The sequence below is a fragment of the Leuciscus leuciscus genome, assembly GCF_965113295.1.
Source record: "Leuciscus leuciscus genome assembly, chromosome: 16".
NCBI lineage: Eukaryota > Metazoa > Chordata > Actinopteri > Cypriniformes > Leuciscidae > Leuciscus > Leuciscus leuciscus.
The window spans coordinates 28,857,745-28,874,218 of NC_138740.1; the positions used below are offsets into that span (position 1 = coordinate 28,857,745).

A 16,474-nucleotide genomic window follows, 5' to 3' on the forward strand; every position below is an offset into this window, starting at 1 on the left:
ATGATCATATTTGGTGGTCCATAACATCTAAAAACAGCATTACATAATCAGAACACTGGGAAAATACTGAACAAAAAGGTTCTTATCAACTAAATCAATAATTTAATGCAAACTGTGTGTGTGCTGAGGTGTTACGATATTGCACTGTTAATAAACAATGACATGCTGCTAAATCATTCCTTCACCTAATTGATGCATTAATAAAACACTTTTTTACATAATTTAACATCTGGTGTGTTCTAGAGCAGGGGTTTTAATTTAAAAAGATAAAAAAAAAAAAAAAAGATTTAAACAACTTCCTAAAAATGTGTATAAACAAAAATAATAAATCTAGCAGTACAGTACTATAGTAAGTAGAAAAGTATATATAGCATAATTTATTGTATAAATTGAGTTTTTATACATGAACATTTTAAATTTGAGGATTGCAGACCCTTGCTTAAGGATGATCATATTTGGTGGTCCATAACATCTAAAAACACAGCATTACATAATCAGAACACTGGGAAAATACTGAACAAAAAGGTTCTTATCAATTAACTCAATTTAACGCAAACTGTGTGTGCTGAGGTGTTACGATATTGCACTGTTAATAAACAGAATGACATACTGCTAAATCAGTCATGATGCATTAATAAAACACTTTTTATATAATTAAACAGCTTTATTACATGAGAAAAGTGGAAAAAACTTTATTGCAAAAATCAACAAAACAACAAGATCAATTTTAACAAACCCAAAAAAAAAGCGCACAATTTCTCAAAAGGAAAATAAAACTGTACAAAATGACATTGTGATAGAAACAGGATTCACATTATCGCCTTTTCTGGAAAATATTTCCCCTTCCTCCTGGTCCTCCTCGACCTCGGCCCCTCGCTGCGACTGCAAGGGGAAAATAAACAAGTTTAGTGGTTTCATCTTATGCTTTTGCCATAAAAAAAAATAAAAAAAGCCTTAACTTGTTCAGAAACTTAAATGACAAAGTGCTCAGTACATCTTTTCCATTGTATTTTGTGAATATTTAAACACATTGTAATATTTATTTTTAATTTTGTAGCTAAAGTGCACTTGACATTGGAGCAACTGCAGTTAGTGTAATCAAGTCAACAATACCATAAAAAAGATGTTTGATGACGAACCTTGTGCTTTGAGAATAGCAGCTTTGCCTCTTCCGGCTCCTGCCCCTTGGTTTTTGTTTTTCATGCTCTTCAACATAGGGGCATTTTTCAACATGTCAGGCAGAATGAGAAAGCGTATTTTGCTGCCGCGGATGTACACCTGCTCCAGCTGGGACACTCTGCCGTCTCGATAGGTCACTGTAATGTTGGACATCTGATTCACACAACATAAGTGCAGTTAGTTGCATTATTCACATACGACTCATTGCAAAATACAAGTTTAGGGAAAATGTTTGGGTAACAGAAGAACAACATATCAAGTATGAATTCTGATTTTTGTGGGTTCAACACATTTTTAGCAGTACCTGGCAGTTCATGTTATCCTCTGCTTCAATCAGTTTGCCCCTGTACACCTCACCAGTGTTTGTTTCGCAGGTCACGATGTGACCCTCTGCTTCATGCAGGACTTTGATGGGAACACCAATAGACATGTTTTAATCTGGGGGGCAAAAGACAAGTTAATTAACAGCTAACGTTAATTAAGTTAAGATTATTTTCGAATCAGACACGACTTAAGTAATAACTAGTGGACAGCAGTACAGTGAGAATGTATCACAGTTCCTATCTAAAAAGAGCCGACTCATTAGAACGATTCGTTCGGCAATCGGACTACACTTGTCACCACGCGTTATAGCTGTGAGTCACTAAAAAGATCCGGCTCATAAGAATCATTCGTTTGGAAATCGTGTTCTGTGCGTATTGGAGGACACAATCCACGCTCGAAAATAAACGTCATGAAAATCATTCAGTTCTGGTATTAACTATAGTTAGCTTATACTGACTTCAGTACCTAAACTAACACATTCACAATAAATATCTAGAATGATCTCAAACGAGTCTCATGAATAAACCAAGCTAACAATGAACGTCTAAAATGGACGCTGCTACGCTACAGATTCGAACAGATCAAACAGGACTGTATATTTTAGTAAAAGACCAAGCAACAAACTACAAGTAGGCTAGTAAGTTTTTGCCATCAAGCATTACAGTACCTTGAGTCGACGGCTTCGTAGAAATCAACGCTATTGAACAACGTGAGTATTTGCGGCGTTTTCCCGCTCCCACAATGCAGCTGAAATCAGAAACCCCGCCCTTTCCTGAAACCCTGTTGCATTTTGGGAGTTGAAGTCCTATTACAATGGACAATTCAGATCAGTGTGAACAAGCAGAAGACTGACACATCAGATTTACAGAAGAGGGCGGTATTGAATTGTGGATACGACTAAAACATTGTCATTCAATTTAATCTTTCAATTCAATGTCACAGGTAGCAATTATTATAATAAAATCTGTATGTGAGAAATTCAATAGGACGTCTCTTTGATGTTTTCATTCTTCAGCATTTATTTCTGCTTGTTGGTTTATTTATTAATTATTATTTAATACAAACAAATTAATATTATTAATTACTTAATTCATAATTTATTTATTTAATTAATTAATTATAAGAGAGAGAGAGAGAGAGAGATTGCCCATGAAATCCATCTTTGACACAGATCTTATAAATTATTCTAAAACCATATATATATGTGTGTGTGTGTGTGTGTGGTAGAGTATATGGCACATATAAAACAATAATGGTCAGAAGAATTATTAAACATTGGAAAATGCTCGGAGAAGTCATTTGTCTGGTTTTGGCATCATCAAGATTCATTGCTCTACTCTCAGGAATTGTGCGAGGCAGCATTTTACAGTCTAAATTTGTTCTGTCATCCTGGTGCTTGATAGACTGATTCTGTGTCTATTCTTAGCAGTAGTCTCTTCCTCTTTGTCTGTGGACCATGTTATGTTCAAAATTGGCTGAATTGAGCCGAGACAGGAAGTAAAACATAACGTCTCTTTATTTTTATAACGTAATTCTCTTTATTAATTGGATGTTCCTGTTTTACAGAAATAAAGGGAAGAGGTACAAACCAATAAAGGTCTGAAATAGTGTTTGTCAAAGCGCAGAACGTTAAACATTTGGCTTATTTAAGTTTGCCGCATAGCCATTTATTAACCTTTTATTTGTATCAGATGCTATCTAAGGAATTTTGTCATTGCTAAGAAGGAAAATGAAAAATTAAATTCTTTAACAGTTAATTCTTTAAGTGTTTATTAAAAAAAGTCAACAAAGACAGTTTTTGTGACCTGAAACGAACCCCAGGCTTGAACCTGACATTCTGAAGAATTTCACCTGCATCGAATCCACAAAAGAGAAAGAAAAAAACTCAATTCAACCAATTACAAAACAGTGCCAGTGGAATAGGTGGGGGCATATGTCTGTTGATTACACAGTAACTCTCTGCAATGTCTTCAAACCTCATTTTACCAGCAGAATGAACCTGCCAGCTGCTGCTGATCTATGTGACATGCTGACAGTCTGTTAGCTTCACTCCGATCTGATTTACACCACAAGCATTCATGATGGAATAAGATAAATTTCTGCGTAAGCCTGGAGATCCGTGTTTTGTAAAGGACATCTGTCTCATTAAAAAATAGTGCTGTCAAAACAAAATCAAACCATGCCACTGCTGCGCTGACTGGCATTTCTCAGCTAGAATCAACAAACCAGTAGATTTGAACTGATATACTCTGACCAAGTGCTGGACACATTGCAGTCTTTATAGAGCAAATGAACAGACTCGATGGAAAGAGCTTCTGTCCTTTTCTTATAATTAGTATAATTCGGAAGCTGCCATTAAAATAATAATATAATAAAAAAAAAAAAATAAAAAAAAAAAATATTATGCACACAGCTTCAATAAGCTCATTATTATTATTATTTTTAAATATGCATGTACTGTATGTATTTTTATTTTAATATATATATATATATATATATATATATATATAATTACATTAATATTTGTTGAGTAAATATTAAAAATGTAATTTAATACATATGATCCCTATGTATTAAACATATATGTAAGGGGATAGAATAGACAGTTTGTACAATATAAAAATCATTATGTATATGGAAAAGTCCCCATAAAACATGAAAACAACGTGTGTGTGGCTGTGTGAGTGTGTGTGTAAATATGAGAACGTCTGCTGATTTACAGCAAATGATAATGTGTTGACTACCCAGGTCTATGATCCTTCAGCATAGACCAAATATAGAGGCAATATTGATCAAAGTTATAAAAAAATACAAATCTAGCTTACTTGTTCCATTTTTATGAATGGTCACTCTATACTCACTCCTTCTATAAACGGACCGTTACACACTACTAAACCTAAACATGTCAACTCCCATCTGACTAATTCAATACTATGTATCATAGTGCAAGATTTTCCCACTCTAGAGCTTCTTAATGAGGAAGAGAGAAGTGTAATGGTACAGTTTAAGGGATCATCAAATGCCCCTTCATTTGATTTCCACTGCATTAGGCCAGCCGCTGGCGTCAGCAGCCTCTCTGTAAATACAATCATAGCTGGTCTGTGTATAGTCCACGATTGTGCTTGTATGCGTGTGTGTCACAAGAGAGGATTATACACCACTGTCCTACATCTTCTGACAATTTTATGATCCCTAATCATTATGTTGTGTTGAAGAACAAATAAATCTATTACAAACGATTGCACATTTAATATAGTATTTATATGAATCATTACAGTTTATACTTGCATTCTTCTGGGAAATTCGATCATTATATAGGAATCAAAGTCCACTTTATTGAGCACCAATAAGTCCACTTGACGTTGCACAGACAGTATATGGCTTAAACTCTTAGCATAATTGATGCCTGCGTGTGCTCCTAATCAAGCACATTAGGTTTAATACATTTTCAGTAAAAAAGGTAGAACCCTAAAGTACAACAGATGTCACTGGGGCAATACCCTTTCAAAAGGTACTAATATGTACCCTTAAGGTTCCTTATTTACCCTTTAGGGGCTGTACCTTTTGGCTTTTGTACTTTTTGTACCTGGGTGCCGCCCCAGTAACAACTTGTACTTTTTTTTTGAGAGAGTGTACACCAATAATACATAGCACTCTATTTGTGCAAATTTGGTTATAGCTTTGTTTTATTTAGTACATTTCCTTAAATATGAACACATGCTTACAATCAGTACAGTATAATTCAGTTTGGTCATGTTTTATACAGGGCTGCACGATTAATCGAAATAAAAAAAGGAATCACGATATCGCTTGATGCGATTATCAAATCGCAAAGGCTGCGATTTAATGACATGAATGTGTGCTGCATGTTTAAGAGTGAAGAGCGTACAAGCTAACAGCTCATGATCTGGTGTTCTCAGTGTCTCAGAGCGGCTCGGTTCACAGGAGAAAAAAAAAACGTGCATTTGAGATTATTATTATTACATAATATTTTGATCGTTTTTTATTTTTTACAGAGAAATAATACAATAGTAAAATTTCTTGGTTTTTTTATTCATTCAAGGATAAATTATTATTATTCTAGTCCTATTAATATATTTCATTTGTAATATATTAAAATATTTCATATTTCAAGACATTTCTGGACAAATTGTGCAGCCCTACAAACAAACAAACACACAGATTTTTTTAAATCACATTTTAAGTCGCATTCACAATTTTGCAATTACATTTTTTTTTTTTTTTTTTGAAATCGTGCAGCCCTATGTTTTAAAGCGCTACAGATGTTCCGGCAGGTATATTGATGGTACATGTTCTGAGTTTGGACATACTCCTATTAAAAAGCACAGAAAGACGATAGTTCCGTATGGCGTGGTCACAACAGGTTTAGCTGAATTCCCCAGAATATTGATTAATCCATTAGGCCACCCCCACTTTGACCAGGAACAATGCTCTTTTAATAAAGCTCCTAAGAATCGTATAAGCTTTGAAAAAAAAACCTCTACAATGTCAGCAAACAAGTTCTTTATGAGGTCTGAAAATCTGCAAACACCATCAGGGGTGTTTGGAAGCAAAGAGAAGTAAAAAATTCCTGGAATTTGTACAGTAAGGGTTCCCACAGGAGCTATGCAATCCTCTCATAGCTTTATCTTTCCTGACCCTGGCCTAGATAGTACTGTAAATGAAGTCATCCTCACTAGCACAGAAACTCAGATCAGTGATTGCTTCATGAAGAACGAATGTGTGTCATGACACTTCTGCAAGATCAGATGAGTTGCTTGTCCTTACGGGAAGCAGACATTTGACATGGACATTAGTAATAGCACTGCAGTCTTTTACCGTCATGATTTCTACATGGTCTTTGATGGAGGGAACTTCCTCCCCGGTATGTAATGAAAAAATCTGTGTCGGACTGGCGGGAAAGGAATGTTCCAAAGCTCCATTTAAACTGTATCCTAAGTCTTGGAATTCAGTTTTTGGCCTGATTTTTGCTGCCATTTGCTTTGTAAATTCATCGCAAGAAATCATGCCGGGAATGGGATTGGGATCCAGCACAAAGCCATTGGACATCGTGCAAGAAGTATCAATCACACTGACCGCAGCAGAAGAAGTAGCCACACCTCCGTTGCTGTTACCAATGGCCAGTCTGCTATCATGCCACAGGAAGTGCTGCCGGATGATCCTTCGGAAGGTGTGCCTGAAGTCACGTATTCGGTAGGCGTATATAAACGGGTTCACTACTGAATTAGCATGTGAAAGCATGATGGCCAGGTACATGACCCAGTCCTGAGGTCGATCACACTGAGGGCAGAACAATGTGAAGCAGTTAATGATGTGCAACGGGAGCCAACAAATAGCGAAAAGGCCCACGATGATAGCCAGCGATTTGGCCGCGTGGACCTCCTTTTGCAGTGTGGACCGGGAGGAGGATCCGTATCCGTGAGTGTGTCCGTGCATGTGCACTAGCTTCTGCTCCATCTGTCGGAGCTGACGACGGGCAGCCATGAAGATCCATGCGTAGATGGTCAGCATAGCAATTAGCGGAATCAAGACGCAGCCGAAAAAGTTAAAGTAAACCATGTAACCCATGGTGACCACCTTCTCGAACAGGCACTCTGTCATACCTTGAGGACAGGAGCTGTTGGTGCCCGCGTCGACGCGACTGTTCCAGCCTAGCATGGGGGTCAAGCCGATGACCACAGAAAGTATCCAGCATACTGCAATGATGCTTTTGGCTCTCTGGCTTGTGACAAGGCTGTTGTACCTTAGAAAGACAAAACAAAAACAGATATGAAACAGCAATATTTTAGAAGGAAGTATGCAATGAAGCACTATGGTGATAAGCATGCCAAGTTTGGTCATATATTACAACTCTATCTGCCTCAAACAATATGTTGATGTTTCCTGAAGCCCATCCTGAAGTGGGCTGTATTGTTCTGTATTGTTCACTGTCAGGGCTGGAAAAGGGTTATTTTCCCAAATCTACACAAGCATGCACTGCTCCTGGGAAATGTCTATTGTTTAGGTGTTAAGCCCTGGTAATTGCTGCCAAAATGGAAAATACCAGGATATGTGTTAATAAGAAGCATATATTTCAAATGTATTGTGCCTAGTCTTAAAATAATACTTGGAGGCTTTGTCTTTGTACAACTTTGAACGAGGCTGTAAACTTTCAGCGGGGTTAGGAAACAACATTATTTCCAATTATAAAACAAGAAGAATTAAATTGTTCAATTAAATCAGGGGGTTTCAACTGCAAAAGGTTATTAAAAACTTCTCTAATTCTCTAAAAAGAGCCAGGTTGCAAGTCATTGTTCACGAGTTGGATTGGACTGGTTGGTTTTTTGATTCTCTAAGAAGAGCCGACTCAAAGTTCATTTGCTCGCGAGTTGGACTACACTGGTTGGTCGCACTGTTTATTTGTTTTGTTTTGTTTTGTTTTGCTAAAAAGAACTGGCTAACACATGAGTGATTCGAGTCAGACAACACTGGTTACACTGTATGTTTTTGATTCACTAAAAAAGCAGCTCATAAGAGTCATTCGTTCGAGAGTTGGACTTCACTGGTTGTGCTGTACGTTTCACTCTGTAGATTCAATAGCGGTTTTGCGGGGACTTAATGCAGGGAACTCTGTCAGAGTACGCTATTTAATCGGTATTGGTTCTGTCCACTTAGGCAGAAGGATGCATGTGAGGAATGGTGATGCAACCAGGCGTCATTTGGTTATGTTATTCTTTTAAAAAATTTTTTTTAAAGTGCCCCTATTGTGCTTTTTTTAATATTACCTTTCAGGCAGTGTGTAATATAGCTGTCTGAGAACGTAAACGGTCTGCAAAGTTGTAAAGTCGAAAGTGCACGATGTGTTATAGTTCTGCTAATCAGCTGTGGGTTCACTATTACCAATAAATGTGTCACAATAAAATGGTAATTGTTCTTACTACTTTGAGTAATGATAAAGGATGGAGCAAGATTTGTTTTGCAAACTTTAATGTTACATCAGTAATCCACATTAGTTCTCGGCTATTGATACAGTTGATTATTGATACAGTTAATGATCCAGTTCCCGCATGTGCAATGCAATAAATTTTAAATATACACATCGGTTTGTTGATGGACATACACTTGTTAATGCTGATGGTGAGGAATTACAGTTGCAACATCTCATTATGTATGTCAAACTGAGTAGCGTATCACTGAGCATCCTGCTCAAGTCGTCCTTGCGATGGAGGTTCGGGCTGAATGACTAGTTCTTCCAATGTTTCATCATCAGACTCGCGCTCGGATTGATATGGTAAAATTGATGCCAGCATCACTGTCTTTACAGTGTGTACTATCGCTGAACTTTAGGAAGCCTCTGGTGCTGAAATTCAGCAATGGTAATGGACATTTAGTTTTCGAGGTAGACCAATCACAACAGACTGGGCCATCTGGCCAATCAGAGCAGAGTAGGCTCACGGAAAGGAGGGATTTAGAGAGACTGATTCATCCGTCGAGTCATTTGAGAATCATTGAAAAATGTGGTGATGTGCAATGTATATTATGAGAAAATGAAAGTGTTTTTTGACCTTTGATGCATGTAAACCTGTTGTAGGAGAACTCCAAAACAAAATTAGAAACCTTTAAAATAGCATAATAGGGGCACTTTAATACCTACCATAACAACCCCTCCCAGCCAGCCCACCGGCCCCAAATATATATAAGAAATATTCATGGTAACATTAGAATAAGTTTTGTTAAGAACATCATTGAGACCCCCACACAGACCCCTGGTTAAAAAACCTGGCTGGTACTAAAATACCTTATACGTAGCATATTATCAATTGTAAAAGCATCAGTTTACAAACAGTTTGGAATACAGCTGTGCAAAATCCACAACCGCTATGCATTTCAAACATCCCGTCGAGCAGACAGCCCTGCTACATGTTTCCTTTGCCAAGGGCAACAGTTGGAAACGGTGGTCAAATGTCAATTGTTCCAAAAATCCTTGGGCTTATATCAGGCCCATCGAGAACAACAGTGGCTGCTTCATTAAACCCAGAGGACTTACAGGGCTCCAGTACTACTGGTACCTCATTCACACGCCCACAGAGACTGGAAGCCGGCAGACCTTATGTAATCAACACTTGCCCAGGCTTTTGCTGTCACTGCTGTTCTCTTACAGCGCTTTGTGCGGCTCAATCTACACCATGAGCAGAAATGTGCATCACACCCTGTATGCAGGCAGGTGGTAAAGTCCCACACCTTTCAGCTTCCGAAAAGTGCTGCTGAGAACTGCTGGGCCAGAGGATTTAAGAATAATCATTACGATGTTCAACTGGAGTGCAAAATGTCCCAGGTTTAATACCCAACACAACCCAAACCCAAGTTTATATCACTGTATATTATAAAATTAGTAGTAAAAAATACTACTCTTTGTTACATATTTTAATTACTAATTAAAGACATATACACTATTTCTTCTCAAAAAAACGTAATAAGTATTTGTGCAATGAATGATACCAAAAATCATGTGGCTTGTGGAACAGAGGTGTGCTATTATTTTTCTAAAGGATCAGACCTATGATTTACACCTGACAGACAATAAAACGGCTGAAAATCCCCTAGGCTTACACTGAAGGAGGAACTTGAGTCATATCTAGACTGGGGTTAGTAAACAAAAAAATGTATCTAGCAACCGGGGTTGTGTGCCATTTAGAATTGAATTGAGAATGGCTTTTGAATTACAATTTAATTCCTGAATTTGAGCAAACAGCATGCATGATTTCAGTCGGAATTTGAACTTAAAAAAGAACAAAACTGATATTTTCTTTGAATGTTTGTCGCAGTTTAAAAGTTTTGAAGCAAGTCTAGATGGATGGATAGATAGATAGATAGATAGATAGATAAACATTTACAATTCAGTAAATTCCTCCTTGTGTCATTTCACATCAAATTCCAATTTTCCTTCCTGTGGGGTGTGACTTGGTTCTTGCTCTTTTGTACGTCACTATATTACAACATGGTGCCAGATTGAGTATTGATTATTGATTTGGCTCTACTGAAACAAACTATTCTTGAAACATTTGTCAACAGCGTAAAGCTGCATGACTCCTATTTACTGCAAAAATCATTGCAAGCAGTGAAAGAGTGATTAAAGGAGAAATTACATGTATCTGAGGGAATTACAGGGCATGTTGTGCCCATTATCAAGTCATTATCATGAGAAAGGCAGAGAGTCACTCTGTCTAGGAGCCTTTAACCTCATATCAAAACATTTGCAAAACACACATTAATAAAGATTACATAGGATTACATATCTGCAAACACATAATGTTTTACTGAATATACACATGGCACAATGTGCTCTCATCATGTCATTCTAAACCTGTATGACAATCTTTCTTCTGTGGTATGCAAAAGAAGATATTTTGAATAGTTATCTTTGTCCAAAACATCTAATTTTTGGTACCCCAATGACATGAGTAAATGGTGACAGGCTATTCATTTTTGAGTGAACAATATATATTTATTTAGGGTTTGGGTGTAATTTCTGCATCACAAACCAGTTTAAAAATAAGGACTGTATCGCATCCCTATCCAGTGTTATTTTAGTATCACTGAGATACTATTATAGTTTTTATTAATATTTTGAATAGGTTATATATTATTATACTTTCCAGTTTAATTTTAATTTTAGTTAGTTTTAGTAATTTTGTTGTGTTTTTGTCATTTTTAATAGCTTTTGCTTTTTTTATATCTTTCCATCAATATCATTTTTAATATATTTTTTATGTTTTTAAATGTCTATAGTTTTTATTATTTTATATTTTAGTTAACGTATATATTTTATTACCATTACAATTTTTTTTTATGGTCTTAGTTTCATTTTTAGTTTTTTTTTTTTTTACTAGAATAACCCTGCCCCTATTTGCCATTATTTGGACAAACAAACAGATTGCAATTCCGTTTGGTCTTTAATACAAGTTTTGATCAATTTTACCATAAACAATAACTAATTATAAATGTACTGGTAATGTGAAAGAGGAAACTTTGTCTATGTTCTTGCTATGGGGCGACTATGTAATCTGTTCTTTCAAGCAACCATATGATTAGTAATCTTACTAAAAGTTTGCCTACAACTCTGAAACTGAAAATCACGACACAATCGTTCACTCACCTCAATGGGATCTTGATGGCAATGTACCGATCCACAGCAATGGCCAACAAACTGAAGATGGAGCTCTGCGTGAGGACCAGCACGAAGCAGGCGATGAAGAGGCATCCATGAAAATTACTGCAAAAGCCTATGCTGATGGTGACGGCGAACGGAATGGCCAGGAGTCCCACTGCGATGTCCGCCACGGCCAGTGATACCACGAAGAAGTTGGTGATGTTCTGGAGATTGCTGTTGAGGCAGACGGCCCAGCACACTAGAACGTTCCCTGCCACGGCCAAAACCGCAATCAGCAGCTCAAGAACAATGTAGACGAGAGAAGACATGGTACCATCAACCAGTGTGAAAGGACATCCTCAAAGACACACATAGTTGTGCTCCCGATAATTGCTCAGTGGCTCTTGCAATAGGTGTGAGGATGAGCCAATCCGACCATTGCTCTAACCAAATATCTCTCTTTTACAAGGGAAAGAGGAGGTAAGATGAATCTGGTATCAGCTGGTAGCAGCACTTTGGGGTTCACTGTGGTAACTGCAGGGTCAACGGAGACACCCCTCCATAAATCTTGATTTACCCGTTCACCAGCCTGTCCCTTAGGTCCAGCTCACTTCAGCCTTTCATTGAAAGTCTTATAGGAAACAGCTGCTAGATTTCATGAAGCAGAATCGGTAGACCTTCAGTGGGACTTCTTAATCTGTAGAAAGAACAATCACATCGCACAATAAAATATCAACCTCTCTGGGTCACAAAAGCAATCCATCTCTAAACAGGAGGTCTCCATCAAAAGATGACAGACCAATCCAACAATAAGCTTTTATTTTAAGAAAGACTCCACAAATACGAATGAAATATTTGTGCACGCCTGCTTTTTATCACAAGACCCGGCCAGCACTTCCTCCATTAGTTTCTAGGATGTGTACAGTTGAACTTTGCTATTATTGGCTTAGAATTGCGAACAAGTATTCTTTTGTACCCATTCATGTGATTCTACTTTCATGTTCCATGGACTACATGAAATGCATCAGTTTCTCGATAATTAAAGAGATGGTATAATGCCTTTTTCACAAGATGTAAAATATGTCTTTGATGTCCCCAGAGTGTGTGTGTGAAGTTTAAGCTCATAATACCCCACAGATATTTTTATATAGCATGTTAAAGTTGTCACCGTTTTGTGTCAGTTCCTTTAAATGCAAATGAGCTGCTGCTCCCGGCACAGGGGGCGGAGCTTCAAGAACTTGTGTAATTTTACCTCACACAGACATGCTCTGAAAATTGCAAAAACGTTTAGCCTTTTATGTTCAAACCGGAGTCAGATTATGTGAATGGAGTCAATGATGGAGAGACTCAAGAAGACGTGACAACAAGTAGAATGCAACAGGACATTTCTGAAAATGGTTAGTTGATGAATCTATGTAGCTGATGTGTAGTTATCTTCTAGTCATTGATTAGCATATTCTGTCTTGATAATCTATAAATCGTGTTCAGGGGGCGGGGTTTATGTAAATTTGAGGGTTGGTGATGTCACTAACCCGGGAGGAATGTCGTGTAGTCCCTACCAGCCGTTTGTTGTAGTCCTTAAAAAGCAATTTCTTTAAAAGCAAATATCTCCCTTTGCTTTGAACTTTGAGCGTTGTAACTTTGCAGATGTTGTTTATACTCAAACAGCAATATTACACACTAACTAAAGTCAGAAAAGTGAAATCATAATCAACCACCCCTTTAAATGGTTATTTGCTTTCTTTTATATCATAATAAACCATACATTACTGTTCAAAGGTTTGGGGTCAGTAAGATTTTTTAAAGTGTTTCTGACCCAGGTTGTATTTATTTGATTAAAAATACAGTAATATTGTGAAATAATATTACAATTTAAAATAACTGCTTTCTATTTTAATATATTTTAAAATGTAATTTATTCCACGCACTTTTTTCCTGTGATGGCAAAGCTGAATTTTCAGCATCATTACTCCAGTCTTCAGTGTCACATGATCCTTCAGATATCATTCATATGCTGATTTGCTGCTCAAGAAACATTTGTGCTGATTTATATTTTTGTGGAAACCCTGATAATGTTTTGTCCTGGATTCTTTGGTGAATAGAAAGTTCAAAAGATCAGCATTTATTTGAAATATATATATATATAAATATAATCTTTGTAGTCACTTTTGATCAATTTAATGCATCCTTGGTGAATAAAAGTATTCATTTGTTTAAAAAAAAAAATCTTACTGACCCAAAACTTTTGATCAATAGTGTAAGTTTCAGCTCTACTTCTTCATAATTTGACAATACTCAGTCGGAATTGTTCAAATACAGTATGCATGACTTTGAAAATACATGCAGAGCATCGAAATATTTCAGTATGTGTGTGTAATTAAATCATTCTGCCAAGCCTTTGACTCTTGGATTCTTTATTGTGGTTTTGTGTAGACCTATCTAGAAAGAATTGAGTAATTGCAACATGCCTTCCAAGGTGGACCTTTTTATTTTTTGATTTCTTATCTTCTAGCCCCATTCTGTTTGATCAGGCACAAAAATGCTATGATTAAAGTCACAGTCACTGTTTCCGGGGTTTAGTGTTGCTGTTTGCTTTTTATAGCGCAGTGTGACTTTGGTATGGCTGTTGACTCTCTCAAGTGAAATAATGACTAAATGTTTCCAATGCACAGGGTTGCGTTTTAACAGTTTTAGCGAGCACCGTTCTTCAAAGCGCTTCCTTTAAGATGAGGTACTTTCCGAAACTTGTTGAACGTTTATGAAGTATCATAGTATTAAGCACATGATGTCTGGACAGAAAAGAATGTACCAGGTCCCTCATGAGTCACGTCATGTTGGGTGTGAGGATGTTTGGGGACTATGATAAGCGTGTGTCTGTCATTAAAAAGCACACTTAACAGTTATTTCATTGTGGAATAATTTTAGCCTAGTCAAGATGCAAGTATCTATGTAACCATCAAAAGTCATTTGGATGGGTGGGATGACATCACACAGTATAGTTAGAAACACTTTCAGAATCAAATATAGTAATTTCACAATTACAATGAGGTCATAAAACGTGTACATAGCATGGTACTAGTAAAAAGAAAATGCTCTAGTAAAAGTAGTTTTTAGTAGCACCACAAAACTTGTCACACTGTGGGAGAGTGCTGTCACTCCTTGTCATGAGAACTTAAGTAAATTATAAAAATAAGTAAAAAAAATAAATAAGGAATAGTAAGCCAAGGCGTGAGGTTATCATCAAAATACTGTTTTGTCACTGTGTTGTCAAAAATTATGAATTCATATTAAGAAAGAGCGAAATAATACAGGTGTCAGTCTCCGTATGGATTAATAGACTGACAAAGTTATTTAATCGAAATACAAAATCAATACTTTCAGTTATATCCCAAACATTATTAATAAACAAAAACATTTATAAACTCTTTACATTGTAAAACACTTCCGTTCCGTTACTCACTTTGGCTGTGTAACGTTACATGCGTGTTCCCGTCGCGCACCTGAGTTGTAGGTTTCTCCGCTGGCATCTCACCGCTTCTGAAAGTTCAACCGCAAAACTGCTGAATGTACGTACCAGGGATGCAAATCAAATCATTCCACTCGTTTTCCTCACCCTGACAAAGTACACTTATAATAGACTACTCTGAACGTCTTTGGTCGAGAAAAAGGCAAGTTGAGTTGCAGCTTCCCTCAACGCTCCATGGAGTTGTGGTGGCCACAGACAAGTGCGCGCGCTTTCACAGTGACTGACACTCACGCGCGCTGTGAGAGGAAGAGACGCACGCCTGATTGGTTTTCGTGGTTACATTAAACATGATGTTTCCTTCACTACAAAACCATTGTGGGTGGAAACTTCTCCATCATACTGTCATTTTTCATAGTTCCTGCAGTTATAGCAATAAAAGTCAAAAGGCCAGCACATAAGTAAACAAATACACAGCAATGATTAAAAATTCTTAATTGAAATTAGTTCTTTTTATTTATTTTTGTTTTATGCATAACTGTAGCATATAGGCTACATACAACAATGTATGTATGGATAAACAAATAATACTTTTTTTTTTTTTTTACTTTTTTTTTTTTACAATAGTAAGAATCATTAAAGTGATACAAACAAATCACAAAACTACGGTACATTTTAGGGGAAAAGTACTATATGGGCAAAAAAGTTTTTAGACTTTTTTTTTTTTAGACTTAGTAGTTAGTCTTTTGAGATTATAGTGCACATAATCTTGTTTTAAGACAATATATTTTTGATCTGACGTTTTATACCGTAGTAAACGACCGCATTTTTACAAACGTTATTTTATCAGAGAGTCCGAATCGTTTCGTTTGTATGCTAATTTGATCGTTAGTAAGCACGCTTTGAAATGTACGCAGCCAGCACAATAGCTGATGTGAACGTGAGGATAAGGAAGTGAGGGACCTGTGATGGGCACCGTGAGGTTGTGTTGTTTCTCACGTACAGTCGAAACATCCTGCTTCACCTCAGGGCCACATGAAGATAAATGTATGTAATCAGCAAACCAGAGGCTGATGTCCACCCACCAAGGACTTCATTAAAGCACGCAGCACACACTGCAATGACATTTCTTAATGTTTTGGATCTAATACATAAGCCAAAGCCTTTTTGTGGCCCTTCAGTAAATCAAATCACAGCCTCCATGCTCACCATTTACCATAGCCTTGTTTATGCATGCAAAAAAACATTCGCCACAAATAGACACTCACCTCAGAGAGCCAGACACAATCAGTGTGAAAATTAAAGGTTATTTTAGTAGGAAGAGGAAGTTCTTGAGTACAGCTGTTTAAATAGACCTT

The 16,474-nt window shown here is 36.9% G+C and overlaps 2 protein-coding genes across 3 annotated transcripts; both read right to left on the reverse strand.

The window, feature by feature from the left end:
• Positions 1-676: 676 nt before the first annotated feature.
• On the reverse strand, positions 677-2,293 carry snrpd3l (small nuclear ribonucleoprotein D3 polypeptide, like). The gene is made up of 4 exons (XM_082140660.1): positions 2,171-2,293; positions 1,484-1,617; positions 1,140-1,332; positions 677-882 (listed from the first exon to the last, which is right to left on the reverse strand). The coding sequence occupies exons 2-4, from the start codon at positions 1,607-1,609 to the stop codon at positions 815-817; spliced, it is 387 nt and encodes a 128-aa protein (XP_081996786.1). The 5' UTR covers positions 1,610-1,617; positions 2,171-2,293; the 3' UTR covers positions 677-814.
• Positions 2,294-4,108: 1,815 nt separating this feature from the next.
• On the reverse strand, positions 4,109-15,409 carry adora2ab (adenosine A2a receptor b). Of its 2 annotated transcripts, none has more exons than XM_082140772.1 (3): positions 15,114-15,409; positions 11,660-12,344; positions 4,109-7,267 (listed from the first exon to the last, which is right to left on the reverse strand). In XM_082140772.1, exons 2-3 carry the CDS (start codon positions 11,980-11,982, stop codon positions 6,250-6,252), a joined length of 1,341 nt encoding a protein of 446 aa, XP_081996898.1. In that variant the 5' UTR covers positions 11,983-12,344; positions 15,114-15,409; the 3' UTR covers positions 4,109-6,249. The 2 variants fall into 2 exon arrangements, with proteins under 2 accessions (XP_081996898.1, XP_081996899.1); XM_082140773.1 differs by having other exon boundaries at positions 11,660-12,350.
• Positions 15,410-16,474: the final 1,065 nt, after the last annotated feature.